Source organism: Hevea brasiliensis, chromosome 4, assembly GCF_030052815.1.
Source record: "Hevea brasiliensis isolate MT/VB/25A 57/8 chromosome 4, ASM3005281v1, whole genome shotgun sequence".
Classification (NCBI taxonomy): Eukaryota; Viridiplantae; Streptophyta; class Magnoliopsida; order Malpighiales; family Euphorbiaceae; genus Hevea; species Hevea brasiliensis.
Genome location: NC_079496.1, coordinates 1,553,410 through 1,568,176, shown reverse-complemented (window position 1 = coordinate 1,568,176; position 14,767 = coordinate 1,553,410). Strand labels below are relative to the sequence as shown.

The 14,767-nt window shown below is 35.8% G+C and overlaps 3 protein-coding genes across 4 annotated transcripts; all 3 read right to left on the bottom strand.

Annotated features, from left to right (window-relative positions):
- Positions 1 to 37: 37 nt before the first annotated feature.
- On the bottom strand, positions 38 to 4,496 carry LOC110633087 (importin subunit alpha-2). The gene is made up of 11 exons (XM_021781555.2): positions 4,132 to 4,496; positions 3,915 to 4,011; positions 3,748 to 3,839; positions 3,505 to 3,636; positions 3,205 to 3,390; positions 2,949 to 3,112; positions 2,779 to 2,857; positions 1,525 to 1,653; positions 1,185 to 1,312; positions 695 to 1,069; positions 38 to 497 (listed from the first exon to the last, which is right to left on the bottom strand). The coding sequence occupies exons 1-10, from the start codon at positions 4,339 to 4,341 to the stop codon at positions 697 to 699; spliced, it is 1,590 nt and encodes a 529-aa protein (XP_021637247.2). The 5' UTR covers positions 4,342 to 4,496; the 3' UTR covers positions 38 to 497; positions 695 to 696.
- A 763-nt stretch (positions 4,497 to 5,259) lies between these two features.
- LOC110633041 (uncharacterized) lies at positions 5,260 to 6,040 on the bottom strand. Its single transcript, XM_021781487.2, has 2 exons — positions 5,805 to 6,040; positions 5,260 to 5,605 (listed from the first exon to the last, which is right to left on the bottom strand). The coding sequence occupies exons 1-2, from the start codon at positions 6,038 to 6,040 to the stop codon at positions 5,260 to 5,262; spliced, it is 582 nt and encodes a 193-aa protein (XP_021637179.2).
- A 1,771-nt stretch (positions 6,041 to 7,811) lies between these two features.
- Positions 7,812 to 13,226, bottom strand: LOC110633058 (protein FAR1-RELATED SEQUENCE 11). 2 transcript variants are annotated; one of them, XM_021781506.2, is made up of 4 exons: positions 13,031 to 13,226; positions 11,047 to 12,063; positions 10,201 to 10,644; positions 7,812 to 10,122 (listed from the first exon to the last, which is right to left on the bottom strand). In XM_021781506.2, the coding sequence occupies exons 2-4, from the start codon at positions 12,013 to 12,015 to the stop codon at positions 9,289 to 9,291; spliced, it is 2,247 nt and encodes a 748-aa protein (XP_021637198.2). In that variant the 5' UTR covers positions 12,016 to 12,063; positions 13,031 to 13,226; the 3' UTR covers positions 7,812 to 9,288. The 2 variants fall into 2 exon arrangements, with proteins under 2 accessions (XP_021637198.2, XP_058000915.1); XM_058144932.1 differs by having other exon boundaries at positions 11,047 to 11,827; positions 13,031 to 13,223.
- Between the last annotated feature and the right edge of the window lie 1,541 nt (positions 13,227 to 14,767).

Below are 14,767 nucleotides of genomic sequence, written 5' to 3'. Positions count from 1 at the left end.
TATGAGCAGCAATAATCATGACAAAATGATCCCACACGAAAAAATTACTATTAATTCAATTTCTTTCACTTGAATAAATCGAGAAAATGAGGTTTACAAGTAATATATTCACGCAATCAAAGATAAAATGAATACCGCTAGTGTATAAACTACTAGCACAACCAATAATACGAAAATAAGGACTAATTCTGCATACAACTATACCTACACCAGAACCGCAGCACACCCATTCAGTGACTCATGAGAGGACGCCATGCTCATGCAAGCAATAGATCTTTCTGAACAGCTTTCATAGCACATCATCATATGGTATTTTCTGTCTAGGGTGTGAGACCATGGACATAGTATAATTGAGCTGTCTAGCACCACTTTAACGACAATGAATATAGGACCAAACTGTAAACAAATACAAGGTGCTGTGATGGAGACTCAGACTGAACTTTACCCAACATATTTTCCACCTACACTGTGATTTGCCCGTGCCAATTTATAGATCCCTGCAAAATTTGTAAACCAAAAGAATAAAACCTAATCAACAGACATTACTTCCGCCATCATTACAAGTTATAGGCCAATGAGAAAAAAAATGTTTGCAGAGTTTCATAATTTATAGGTAATAATTTAATTCATCTACATTGATCACCTTAACGTGAGTTTATTGCAAATATTCATGCTTATAAGTGGTAATATATACCTTCAGCCAAAGTTGAAACCACCAGATGGAACAGAGGGATCATTTCCACCAAACTGAAATCCTTGCTGGGTACCATCACCTGAAGGTAAGGTCTCATCATCCTCCTCTAACCAATATGTCTCGAGAACCTTCACTGCCTTCTCATAAATCTCATTATTGTCATGACTCTGAAGATTTTCAATCTTTTCTAATCCCTCAGCATCATCTATCATCTGGGAATACAAATTATAATCTCCACTGCTCCCCAAATTCTTTTCAGCTTCCCCAACCTTCAGAATGTTCTCTAACCCTTCAAGACATACGGTGACAATCCTTGGATCAGGACAGACAAGGAGATCACACAGTGGTTTTATGCACCCTTGACCCACCAAGTACCTATTATACAGAACAATAAATAGTTTGACTAATGAGGGATATGAGGGAAGTAATACAAAAAAGGTTGAGAAAGCAAGCAATAATGGCATAACACAATCCAACAAACAACACATACTTGATTTGGTCATGAGTACCACCAGAAGTAGCATTTGAAATTGCCCATGCAGCTTCTTTCTTTATATCAAACTCAGCATTTTGAAGCAAATTAACCAGAGGGCCGATTAAACCAGCCTCAATTACAGCCTACATCATTCAAAAGATCAAGACTAAGGTCATGTACAAGTGAAATTCATATTCAACGAGCAAAAGAGAAGAACTCAAGTGTTTTGTGTAGATCTCCACATAAACAAGTCAGACAGTAAATTCTAAATTATGATTAGCAGATGTGCTAGAACTTTAAACGAAGTCACACATTATAGCTTAAAGCATGAATTTCCTAAGCTGTATAGACTTGCCTGAATTTGTTCGCTGTTTCCAGCTGTAATATTTGAGATGGTCCAGCAAGCTTCTTTCTTAATGCTCTTTTTATGATTATGAGTCAATAGGCTTAGAAGACATGGCAGTGCAGCATTGTTTATTATACACTGAGAACAAGAAACCCATCAAAGTTAGCAATCAAACATGTGAAGAACAATCATGTAAGTAGAGTTACAAAGGAATCACTACACAACCCCACACACACAGAGATCTTAAAACAAAATTTGTCCAGAGAGGTAGATTTGGTCAGATGGATAGCTTGACATAGATTGATTATGCTACTCATATTAACAAAAGCATACATATCAGCTGATTTAAATTTTAAACATTATATTGATCCTGAATAAACTCCCTTAACACCATACCCAAAGGGCACAATAGTAGGAGCAAATACTCTGCATAATAGCTCCAACACTCTATATCAGCAATACCCATGAAATCTAATACATGCCTAGCAACAGATAGGTGCTGGGGTCAAGCATATAGCAGGCAGGGTAGAAAGGGAGGACTGGTCAATCGAAGGATGGGTAGCACTCATCCAGGGCAACCGGGTTGAAGGCCAGCAACTGCAAGGTCAGTAGTATGTCATTTGGTCACCTGATCTTACTCCAGAAGCAGGTGTCCCATCCTCCAAGCATGACAAGCAGGAATCAACGAGGACCAGTCAATTATTTCGGGATGTCCTTTGCAGGAATTATGCAGTAAATAGTTCCTATGTTTTAAATTTAAATTTCTGAATTATATGAGCCAATTAAGCAATCAATTGTAATTCCTAAAAATAAGAACCCACTATTTGTGTATTTATACATAGGATGGAATGAGAATAAACAGGGAGGAAGATTTCAGTCTTTTCTTTTATTTCTAATTCTCTACACAGGTTGTGAGCTCCCTTATGAACTTGTATTGAGTATCACCATAGGTTGAGCAAAGAACAAGGCCAAGTACCCTTTCACCTACAACCGACCCGTGACACGATCCATAACCCAGAGCCTCATCAAAATCCTACAACCATCAGTCAAACGCTTCCAAATTCCTTAGTCCTCTCTAACATAGTAGCCTTGTAGCATATAAAGACCTACCGTTTCTAATGATTCACAAGTTTTAACTAAATGATGCCCCACAAAGTTCCTAATCCCTATAAATATTTGGTTCAAGAATAATTAACATTTTTTTACTAAAAAAAATAGAGAAATGCAATTGTAAAATGCTTTTCTATTGAAAAAAAATCATACCTGAGTCTGAATGTCGTCCCCAGTCACAATATTTCCAGCTGTGCGAAGGGCAGGAACAAGAACTGAAGGAGATGGATGGCTGAAACAGTACAAATATATTAAACCATCGAGTCTATACAATAGGAACAAAGGAAAAGACTAAAAAAAGCAATCAATAAAATATTACTCACAGAAGGAGCTCAACAAGTCGAGGACAGACCCCTGTCTCAATCACAGCTTGGATTTTGTCATTTGTACCATCAGAAAGATAAGAAAGTGCCCAACAGGCATCAGTTAAAACTTCTTCATCAGTTGAATGTACAAGACGTTCAAGTGCTGGAAGCGCAGGCCTCACCTGCCCATCAAATTTCCTGAGTTGAGAACTTTGAAGAACAGCTATAAGAAAGCTTCAATTCATGCCTAATAATGCACATCAGCAACAATAACCTGTTCAAATGGAGGCTGTGGCTTGCCCCTGCAGAAGTTTGATAGTGTCCACGTGGCATTCCTCAGCATTGAGAGCTTTGCATGCTCATTCAGCTGAGCCAACAGTGGAAGCAGTGCTCCACGGCTGAGAACAAGATCGCGACATTTTGGGGAGTCACCAGCTATATTTCCCAATGCCCACACAGCCTACAGTTTCACTAAGGGGATAATATTAGAAATCCCCAAATGCTTTCCCTGACCCAATCATACCCAACAGTACACATCAATTGCAATAACTGGAGCAGCTAAAATATTACATACCTGCTCTCGCACATCATCACTGGGAGAAGCAAGAAGCTTTACAAATATTGGAACTGCACCATGATCAATTACCACCCTAGTGTTCTCTGAGGTCCCAGAGGCAATGTTTGTGAGGGCCCAAGCAGCCTCAAACTATACAAATTCCACATGTTGGCACACATAGGTCCATATCAGCAATCCACTCTAGTTTAAACATATTATTGAGACAAATGGAAGAAATTGCCTTTAAGTACAAATACGGACCTGAAGTTGAGGAAAATCCTCCCTCACAAGAAACTCAACAAATCGAGGAACAACCCCAGATTGTATAACTTCCTCAATTGGAGGACTTCGTTCTGAGATTAGTAATTTTAGAAATTTAGTCACAGCAAATCAAGGCATTAAGAAGCACAATACATACGCATAAATACCAATTGAAAGCAGTTTCCGAAACTGTGCGGTGGCATCCAGCTGCAAGCTGCCATCATCGGACCAAACGCCAGCGACCATTGAAGGCAAACTTTCTAACTGAAATTTAAAGAAAAATGACTACCGTCAAAACCAATTGAAATCCAAAAAACATGAACCCGGGCTTCGAATTTCAAAACCCACAAAATCCACAGTAAGTATCATTTGATGCATGGATACCTTCTTTTCCATAGTAGAAGAAAAGACAGTGGGATGTAACTGCTGAGCCTGTAGACCTTCGCGGCGCTTCTTCTGCAAGCTCTCTTCGCGCTTGCTCTTTCGGATCTCCACCATGTTGTCCTCTCTCCTCCGCCGACCTTCATCGGCGTCAACAGCGAACTTGTAGCGGTTCCGGCGAACCTCAGTTCTCGCGCTGGGTCTCAACGACATGATTAATTGGAAAGCTTACAAGAAGCTTGTGCGTTTGATTTCAGATAAAGCGAAGCGAACCCTACTGATTGACTGATAGATATTCGATTGGGAGGCAACGCTAAACAGTGGGTACAGAGCAGAGAGTGTAAAATGAGGCTTCGAAATATTTAAATTTATAATAGTTTTGGGTTTACTTTGCTTTGTTTTATCACTAACTACCATTTTTTTTTTTTAATTTTGAAGATTTCTTTTTTTTTTCTGAAAAAAAAAACGCTCCCATTTAAATATGAAATTAATTTCATTAAAGGGTATTATTTTGCATTTGCAGTCTATTGGCATAAGATTAAGATTGTGATTCTCCTGGACATTGGATTTCAAAATTTAAAATTAATTTTTTTAATAAAAATATTATTTTAAACGTTATTAAAAAAAAATAATTTAAAAAAAATATTTTATTATTTTAATATTTTTATAATTAAATTTAATTAAATTTAATTTTTAAATTATTTTTTAATATTTTTTAATTAATATATTTTAAAAAATTATTTTCTCAATAGAATTTCGACAACAATACCAAACAGTTTAGGACTCTCTTCAGCAATTGTTATAAAATTTAGTGATGTTAGTGATTCAATGCAATATCACTAACCAAAGGTTTGATATGATTATTTCAACCATTGTTTCAAAAATAATTATTTTAAATATATTAATTCAATATTAAAAAAATTAGAATAATTTTAATTATAAAAATTTTAAAATTTGAACCAAACCCTTAAAAATCAGACTAAAACCAAACCCTTTGCGACTACTTGAAAACAGAATATGCTGATTTGTTTGATTACGGTAACAATGGAAACAAAAACGAAAGTGAAGTGCACCTGTCTTCAATTTCCTTGCTTTACACTAAACTCACGTTCCTGGTAAAAGCTGGTGGGTCTACGAATGGCGTCTGTAAAATCTGATGACTCTCTCTAGCAATAGGATTCTCCCTTGCAGAAATTTGATGCGAAGGAGAAGGTGGCGAGAAGCATATAAGGCGGAGGCTTCAGGTATTTGTCGCTGCAGGTTTTCATGCTCTTGGGATAGTCTCTGTGCACGCAATGCTGTCAAGTATAACCCAGAAGCAAGAAACACTTTTAGTAATGAAAAGACTCCAGCGGCAGAGAACAGGCCTTGTTTGATGGTGAGGCAACTCGGTCTTGGCCTAGAGCAATTCCTCAGGTGCCCTGATTCCACACTCAATCCGATTAACAGTAAGATTTCCCCAACAGCAAAGCGCAGCCTGCAACAAATCATATTATTTTCAAGTGTATTTTATCCTGATTAACAGTGAATTGTAATTAAACGTTAGTAATTTGTGATAAAATTTTATCATAGTAAGTGAATTTATTAAAATGAATGTATCCACTCTAATTAGGATGGATAATAATTTAAAAATCTGAAAAAGAAATTTTTAAAGAAAGGGTTCGTCATATATATACCAATTTGCAACATAGAAAAAACCTGCTTGCCAAGTTATGGACTTGGCAGGAGCAGAATTGGGGTCCCAGGTAACCAAAACTGAAGGAGGTGCTCTACTTATTGCAATCAACACGTACATGTGTTCCACTACCATGGCCACTGCAAGTCCCACGAATGCAACAACATCACCTAATAATGGTGTTGTGCCACTGCCACTGTATATACATTCGTAGTTCTCGGCATTCCCTTTTAACATCTCCAGGAATCCATGTCACCTGACCAGAAAATTAATAGAATTTGTGTTCTAAATTGGTATCCAAGTTAATATGTCAAGCGTAATCCTTCACAATTTGCAAAGGGATCCAAAGTGTTTTTTAACCGGGAACGCATGGCTTCTGCAAAGAGACAAAGAATGAAGGAAAAAAGACCACAGAGAATGGTAAGGACCAATAGGAAGGCAGCTGTTTTGCTACCCAAATCTGTGCATCCAGGACCTGGTGCAAGATCAGCATGTGCGATTGCTTTTCTTTGTTGCATGGTTGAGTCCTGAAGTCCTGAAAGAGTTTAACAGGGAGGAAACCCATGGGGGCTTTGTGCCTAAAATCCATTGATAGAAGGATGTAAAATTGCGGAATTGCTTGGAACAAAGGTTTCTTAAAGGCCAAAGATTCTCAGGCTCTGGACTTTAGGGTCAAGCATTCCCGCGGACTGTTGGCTGGCTCTCGAGATTTCGCTTTAAAGTAGGCATAATGAAGCAAGAAATTGCAAATGGCAGACCCGCGAACTATCTCTCCTCCATCAATTTTTTCTTCTTCTTGGGCCCAAAGTGTATTTTAATATTCTGTTAAATTATCTGCTCTCAAAAGTTCCTGATAGAATAAGGCATACACTTATCCAATGACTAATTTATATTTTAATTCTATAATTTGAATCTCATTATAAGACTGATCTCATCCAACTCATCAACTTAAAAAAAAATGAGATATTATCAAGAACCAGATGCAATTCGCTCGTACGATGGTAATTTATCAGAAGCTTGATACACGAAACTAATTCTCAATTAAAGTTCCCCATAGAAGCAAAATGGAATAGATCCTTGAACAAAACTATCCACACTCCACAGCTTGGTACAACCACAACAAAGGCAAAGTGTGATTCCAGGCGGGGAGAGAGAGAGAGAGAGAGAGAGAGAGAGAGAGATAAGATGGCATCTGGGTCCAATAAAGAATTAGTAGGTTGACCAAATTTTTGTGGGTACGTTGCGAAATTTTAAGAATGGACCGGCCTAAAATGACAAAAAAAAGTGAAAGAGAATAAAAAAAGAAATGGACGGTTGGCATTATTGTCGGCAACACCATCATTATATTATTAATCCCTCAACAATTGACATTGAAAGGCGCTATAGCACCAAAGTTGAGTCTTTTCGCTATGATGGAAAATCCAGGGTTAGAAAAGAACAAATGACAGAAAAGTTGACACATGAAGAATCTTGGATGCCGTTTTGCATTATGCGTATGCTGCCCTGATAAATTGTGAAACTACCTGCACTGTATAAGTCAATTTCCTACACCTGTATAATGGGAAAGGCTCTGGCGGTGGTGACTTCACCAGAAACTCCTTCAAGCAACAAGCTCTAGAGTCATCTGCAAGGCCATGCTCCAGATTTGTAAGGTCTTAAATTTGAATTCCATCAAAGCTAAATGACCTTATATATACATATATATATATATATAAAATCAATTGCAGATCCTCCAGAAACATGCTATCCATTGAACTCCATGCGCACAATACACTATCTGAACTTCTCTGTTTAATCTCCTCATGTATATGTATGCATACATGAAATGAACGAAGTTGAGCTAGAGCATAGGGTTGACCTAAAATTCAACTAGTCAATTCATGCACTCCATTATGTTTCTCTTTATGTTTTTTTTTTTCATTTGTTGTACAATCGGCAAAAGGTAAAACATGGCCTTTTATAAATATTCTCACAATTATCTTTTCTACCAATTAACTACAAAAGCATGTAAAAAAGGCATCCCATGATTAATATCAATATTCTCTTAAGAACACTTAGAACCAACAAACAACGGATAGAAAATAGCCATGGTGCATCTTTTCTTACTTAACCAAGAAGATTAGAAAACTTATTCCATGAGTAAGAATTTTACAAGTCGATTCGCTCTGCACCCCACAAACATGTCTTCACCCATAACCGCCACTTTCTTCCTACATATTCTTTAATAGTTTCCCAATGCCTCATGCATAATTAACAATCTCATAGCATAATTCTATAAAACCATAAACACTTACCAATACCATTCTCACCTATCTTGATAGCCTTATCAATTCCACAATCTGAATTGCAGCGCATTCTGGAACATATGGCTTCTGACAAGGCCATTGTTGTGGATCTGGATGCTTGCACCAGCAACAAACAAGCTACTGTAGCAGATAAAAAGCCCAACATGAAAGGTGCAGGCAACTCTAATTTTGAGAAAGCACTGGCACAGAGAGCACTTTTTGGGTCACACAATCATCGGGTGAAGGGCAGAAAAACTGTCAACAATGGTGCAAGATTGTCGCCAAGCAGGCTAAGCAAGGTTTCTTTGGCTGATGAATAGGTAGGCAGAGGTATAGGTCTTGTATTATTTAGCATGTAAAAATATCTGTTGTTGCTTGTATTGACAGAAAGAAATGCAGAACATAAGATCCAATCTGGATTTGTTAAAGTGAAAGTATAGAATCTAACAAGATTCCAAATCTGTAAATAGCATGTGCAGTATTATTACTAAAACCATTTAACATGCAATTTGCATTAAAATAGCAACTACATGATGCATGTTAGAAAAGTAGAATTTTGATTCTAATTGTAGTTGCGGGGAGACCACATTGAGTTTACTATCAGAAAAAACATGAAACATCAAATATTCTCCAGGATAATCCAGGTGGCAAATACACACCTGTAATCAAGTAACCCACAGACATCACGATTTCCTAATTCACAGCAAGTCAAGATTTATGGGTCTAGTAAAGCATAATAAAACCACTGAGCCAAGAGTAATATTAGAAAACAAAAGCCAGAGATGAGGCTAACAAAGGAATCTCATATAACATGGTGAGTTCTTGATAAAGGAGAATCTAACTGCAATTAACTTTTTCCATTTTTGCATAAGTTCACTGTATGCACAAATTCAACCTGCCTATCAATGCCATGATCGTTTTTTTCTTTTAGAAGGGGGAGGACAAGGGGGATTCATTTGCAAGGTCAACTAATCACGAATTTTGCATGTGGACATGCTATGTCTCAAATGTTAAAAGAAACTGAAAAAAAATTAAAAAATGCATGCCATAAATATCTAGATGTTTTTTCTCAGTGAAGAGTGCTTTAAATTTTTGTATAATGAAAATTGGAAGGACAAAAAATGTAAAACTGGAATGAACAAAGACTATCTAATGTAATGCAATCACTTCTTATACCAACTACACCATCATTATCCTGGTCTATATGTATCCTAGTTCATCACCATTCAAATGATCACTTCCCATAATTGGACAATCTGATGCATCATGTCCAAACTGCCCACAGCAAGGACCAGAATAATGCCTTCGCTTTCTGGATATATCATTTCCATCTCTGGGCCTTCTCTCTTTTAGTTTTCCTAGACTAATAGTATCATGAGGATTTCCAATTGCTACAGTCTGAACTATTCCATCAGCACCTTCATTTGGTAGAATCAATGACTCAGATGGGCAATTGTAGGCATTCTCACAATGTGTTTGCCTAGGAAGATCCTTAATATGAGATAATACCATAGCAATTTGCTCACATGCAACATCAAGGCGTTCCTCTGTTTCAATTGATTCTGTCACAAATGTTGACACCATGGATTCTAGTAACTGAATCCTTTCAGAATGCACTCTTGTATTGGATGACAAACTAACATCACACCATCGGGTAGGCAAAAATTGGTCTGGAATGTGAAAACAGTTATTGGTTGATAGGACACGGAGAACATGCCTACAAAGGATGCCTAGAAATTCAAACTGATTGCAGCTACAACTGATATGCTCTTGACAAGGATCCCAAACGACTTTGCACCCCCCAGATACCTGAGTATGGTGTCTGACTTGGTAACAATATTCATCTATCGGAAAAGACGCATACTGTGGTGCTAGCACAAGCTCCTCTTGGAGCTTATTAAAGGCATATGGAGTAAGAACAGAGGCTGCTTGTGATTCGATCGGTGAACCTGTTTTGAGGTAAACTTTTTGTGTTTTTCGTTGAGTCTCTGCCCTGACTCCAGTACAATTACTTAAATCAATAATTTCAGCCACCTGCAAAATGGATAATTGCAATTTTAGTTTGTCAAAATCAATAAAATAATGAAAGGAAATAGAAGGAAGGTTACGCACTCGCTTAACAAAACAATCTAATTGTGATTGTGCACTCAAAAACCGTTGAATGAAAGCATTAATAGATTCAGACTGACAAGTGTTCATCATTCCTGCAAAAAAGTAATGCCTCAAATACGACAAAGCCCAGTATGTCCGCAGTGCATACAAACTAGCAATGTGCTTATTAGCATGAAGCCCATATTTGATGACCATTTCTTTCCATCCTTCCTCAAAATCTTCCACAAACTCAAGATTATAGAGTCGGACAAACTCAGCTTTCCAGTCATCATAACATGACCCAAGCAGCATGGAAAACCAATCTGAGAATTTAGCAATGATGTGCCAAATACAAAAGGCCTGTTTAGTTTCTGGCATTTCAATTGCAATAGCCTCCTTCAGCCATATATTTTGATCAGTCATAATAGTTTGAGGAGCCTTTCCATTCATGAAGTCCACAAATGCCTGCATAAATATAAAAAGTATTAGATAGAGTTGGAAAACTGGGTAGTACCAAGACTTGACCAGAGAAAAGGTGATTACAATTAAAATTTCATAAAAATAATAAATGGCAGAGTCTTTTATCATTGAATTTAGACCATATATGACTTCATCAAACATCTGATAAGTGCAACATGCATAAGAAGTAAGAACTACTGTGGGACTACAAAGTCCAGAACACAATCATATATGAATTCTTTCTTATGACAGAAGCTTTATTGTGCACACCATTCAAAATTAACCACCACATTGGAAGGGAAAGCCCAAGCAGGTTTTGGGTCGAATCACATAACTACTCACACCTCATAGAAAACATGCTAGTGTTTTGGGATCAACTTGCCAGATACATTCTCACAAGATTATTACCTTCAGTGCCCAGGAAAAAGACTCCATATTTTCATCACGTAGCAGTACACAACCGAAGAAGCAAGTCATTGCATGATTGTCCACCCCAAGCCACATGCCTAATATCATATCATAGGCATCCAAACGGTTGGTTGTGTCAAAAACAACTGCATCACCAAAGGCTTCATATAATTGGACAGATGAAGCATAAGACCATGAAATATGCTCCAACCTATTATTGCCATCTATTTTGAAGTCATATTTGAAGTTATGATCTTCATCCTTCATTTTCTTGCACATTGCAATAAGATCAATGGCATCATTATCTCGATTGACATTTCTGATAGATTGTAGTAAGTTTCTCACATCTATTTCAGTAAATGGTAAACAACCTAGCTTCACACCTTTCTCTAGCTCCATCAATCGTAACATCTGTCTCACTGACATTCCAGCTTTTGCAAACATGCAAATCCGACTCTTGTCATCTGGAGATATGGTGCAATGGGCAGGAAGGAGATGCACTTCAATTGATTTTAACAATTCATGGTTGTGGATGTTGCTAAAGCCTGTAACACGCCATTCAGGGACATCAAAATCTGCCCGCTTCACAATGCGCATATATGCCTGACAGCCACAACGCGATGACTTGCGATTCCTTTGCATCTTACCATCTTCAGATGGTTTCATCTGTGGATAACCACCACGATGGCAAGTGAAATCTCTTCTTGTAACTCCTCTACCAACACCGTCCTTTCCACGAGTACGATGACGTCTAATTGAAAAGCCACATTGCTTCGCAAAACTGCAATAAAATTCATAAGCAGCATCTTGAGATACAAATCTTTGGCCAATAAATGGAACAAGGTTCACAGAAGTTTGTCGCAACAATATTGTATCTTCAGGTATTTCTTCCATGTTGCCAGTATCGTCTTGGGAAATATCTGTCCCATTTTCAGAAGACTCCATCACCATACTTGTTCCGTCTGACATTCTTTCACCAGTTTTTTTTTTTTTTTTTTAAAAATACAGATATTAGACCTGCAGACAACAGTTGATAATATTGATTTTTTATTTTTAAATTTTAAAGGAAGCATTTTTCAAACTTTAGTTACACTTTAAAGCATGCAGGAAATATTAAACTAAAACATAAGAGTGTATGCAAGTGAATCTTAAGCAAAAGTCACTACAGGAAAGTCTGCCTACACATGATAATTTGTGATTCTTAGTTCTATCAAAGATCCATCTATTACCCTACAAATCAGACTTCCATGACCCATCACTTCTATTAATCATTTACATATCATTTGTTTAATATTAGCTGATCAAGATCAATTACAGACTTGTGATTCACATTATCAGAATTTGTGATTACTCTATTCTCAGTTATGTCAGTCATCAATTTTAGAGATTTAGATAGCATATTTTCACAAATTCTTGCTAGTTCCAACATAATGTTTTCACTTGAGTGTGTAATTAGCATTAGATGCAGCTAGTACAGTCGTCTTCTTCTTCCTTATCAAAGTCCAAACACTTGCTTACATGTTACCCTTCTTTGCATAATTTAGGCCAACGAGATCCCCTTACCTCCTTGCAAAATCATAGAAACAACCTCCTTAGTAAAACCGTAAGCTAAAACAAGTGGTGATTTCATTCATCATCCAAGTTTCATAGAATAGAGCACTCCTCTCTCAAGAGAGACAACCACTGTCCTTTTCCACATCAATCACTGGTTCTTTTCCAGTACCCATTACACATAGAACAAAAAGAGAGGTGCTATTTGGTCAGGACAAAAATGGATCAAAAGAGGTTAAAAATGACACCCAAAAAAATTATCCTCAAATCCACTTATCTCATTAAGCTCTCTAATCCCATCAAAACACTCAAATCGCAATCAACCCAAAAAGATAAAACCAAAAGAAAGAAGCAAACTTTTCTACAAATCTGTATGCAATAATTGCGTAGGATCCCTAATAAACATCATATCATACTAGCAAAGAATTCATACCTGAAAAGCCGGTTTAACGGTCAATAACCAACCCCCAATTTAAAGAAAGGCGAAGAACACATGAAACTGGCGGGGATGCTAGAGAGAGAGAGTGTGCAGAGGGGAGCAACGCGCATCCTAAGGAGAACGATAACTGTTCCAAGCGATAAAGGGCTATCGTGCGCCACATGGATACATGAAATTATTGAGCGCACTGTGCTCCGGTCCTCCTCCGTTGGATCAGTAAGGTGGGACCTGTTTTAATTTCAGTGGGCCCGATAGTTGGGGTGGATTTTATATTTAAAATAAAATAAGATTGTTTTGATTTATTTGTAAAATTTTTTATAAAATAATGTTAAATTAAGAAAAAATATAATAATTATGAAAAAAATATATATATAAATAATAATATTTTTATAAAAATAATATTATATATTTAATAGTAAAAATATAATTAATATATTATTTTTAGGTAAGAAAAAATATTATTTTTAGGTAAGAAAAAATATTATTATTTGCACCTGTAGCGCACGTTGATTGTTTCTCTGTGACTGCACAATACAATGGAAACCGGAGAGAAATTGGGCCTAATCACTTTTTAAATTGAGCCTATTATTAAATTTGTGTGCTCCCTCAACTCAAGGTAAAGCATGTAAACTTAGTGTTCAATTACTTATATAATAATGGATCTCCCATATAAATAGAATAAAAAGAGTAGTGAATTCGCTTTTCATATGAATGAGGGAGCATATGAATTAAGTATATATCTAGTTGTAGCTAACAATTTGTATCTTGGATTTCTCTATTGTTTATAGCTGTAGATGTAGCTATACTTTCTTTGTGTTGTCTTCATCTCCCTCGGAATGGCCTTGCATGGATCCCATCTTGCTCGATGATGGTGTTGCCATAGCTTTTAGGTCACGCTCGTGTGAGACAACCAATAAATTAGGGTTGGCTAGTTTTGGGCCTTTGACCTTTAGTTCTCTTTGTTAGGGCTTTTTTAGCCTATCTAGTATGGGCTTAAACTATGAGCCTGATTTTGTTTCAACTAAAGTATAATATTGGATTTGACTTGCTTGTCTTTTCGAGATCTTATTTTATAAGAATGTATTTAATTGATTTTTTTATTAATTTTTATGTTTAAAATTAAAAATATTTTTTTTTTAATTTAAAAAAATTAAATTTAAAATTATGTTTGGTACAAATAAATTTCATAAAATTTATTTATAAATCTATAATTTTAGTATTTAGTTTAAATTAAAATTTATTTAGTATTCTTAACAATAAATTCAATTGAATTTATTATAACTAAATCAAATTTTATCAAAATTAATAAAATTTATGAATAAATTTTAAATTTAAATCAAGCGATAAAAATATCATCTTATTATATATCATTTTATTTTATTTTATTTATTCTAAGCATAAAATTTATTTTATTTAAAATAAATTAAATATTCAATATAAAATTTATCAAATAAAAAAATTTATTTATAAATAAATTTTATCATAGAATTTATTTATAGATAAAATAAATTTTACGATAAATTTGAACTAAAAAGGATCTAAGTATGATTGTGTAAAAATTTAATTGAATTATTTTCCTTAAAAACCATTTATTCTAAAAAATGATTAAAGGTATGAAGCATTTCTTTTAAAAAAAAAATTTCATCCGTGCATGTACAATTTAATTTTTTTTAATATATAAAATACACGTACACACGAGTTAATAATAAAAAAGTTATAACAATTTTAACA

Excerpts from the sequence above, each read along its gene's own strand:
- LOC110633058 (XM_021781506.2), bottom strand. The coding sequence starts at position 12,015 with ATGTCAGACGGAACAAGTATGGTGATGGAGTCTTCTGAAAATGGGACA. Across the intron at positions 10,645-11,046 it reads CTTTTTCCTGGGCACTGAAG|GCATTTGTGGACTTCATGAA; the intron begins GTAATAATCTTG and ends ATATTTATGCAG. Across the intron at positions 10,123-10,200 it reads TAGATTGTTTTGTTAAGCGA|GTGGCTGAAATTATTGATTT; the intron begins GTGCGTAACCTT and ends TCCATTTTGCAG.
- LOC110633087 (XM_021781555.2), bottom strand. The coding sequence starts at position 4,341 with ATGTCGTTGAGACCCAGCGCGAGAACTGAGGTTCGCCGGAACCGCTAC. Across the intron at positions 4,012-4,131 it reads CTTCTACTATGGAAAAGAAG|TTAGAAAGTTTGCCTTCAAT; the intron begins GTATCCATGCAT and ends TTTAAATTTCAG. Across the intron at positions 2,858-2,948 it reads CGACTTGTTGAGCTCCTTCT|CCATCCATCTCCTTCAGTTC; the intron begins GTGAGTAATATT and ends GTACTGTTTCAG.
- LOC110633041 (XM_021781487.2), bottom strand. The coding sequence starts at position 6,040 with ATGTTAAAAGGGAATGCCGAGAACTACGAATGTATATACAGTGGCAGT. Across the intron at positions 5,606-5,804 it reads TTTTTCTATGTTGCAAATTG|GCTGCGCTTTGCTGTTGGGG; the intron begins GTATATATATGA and ends GATTTGTTGCAG.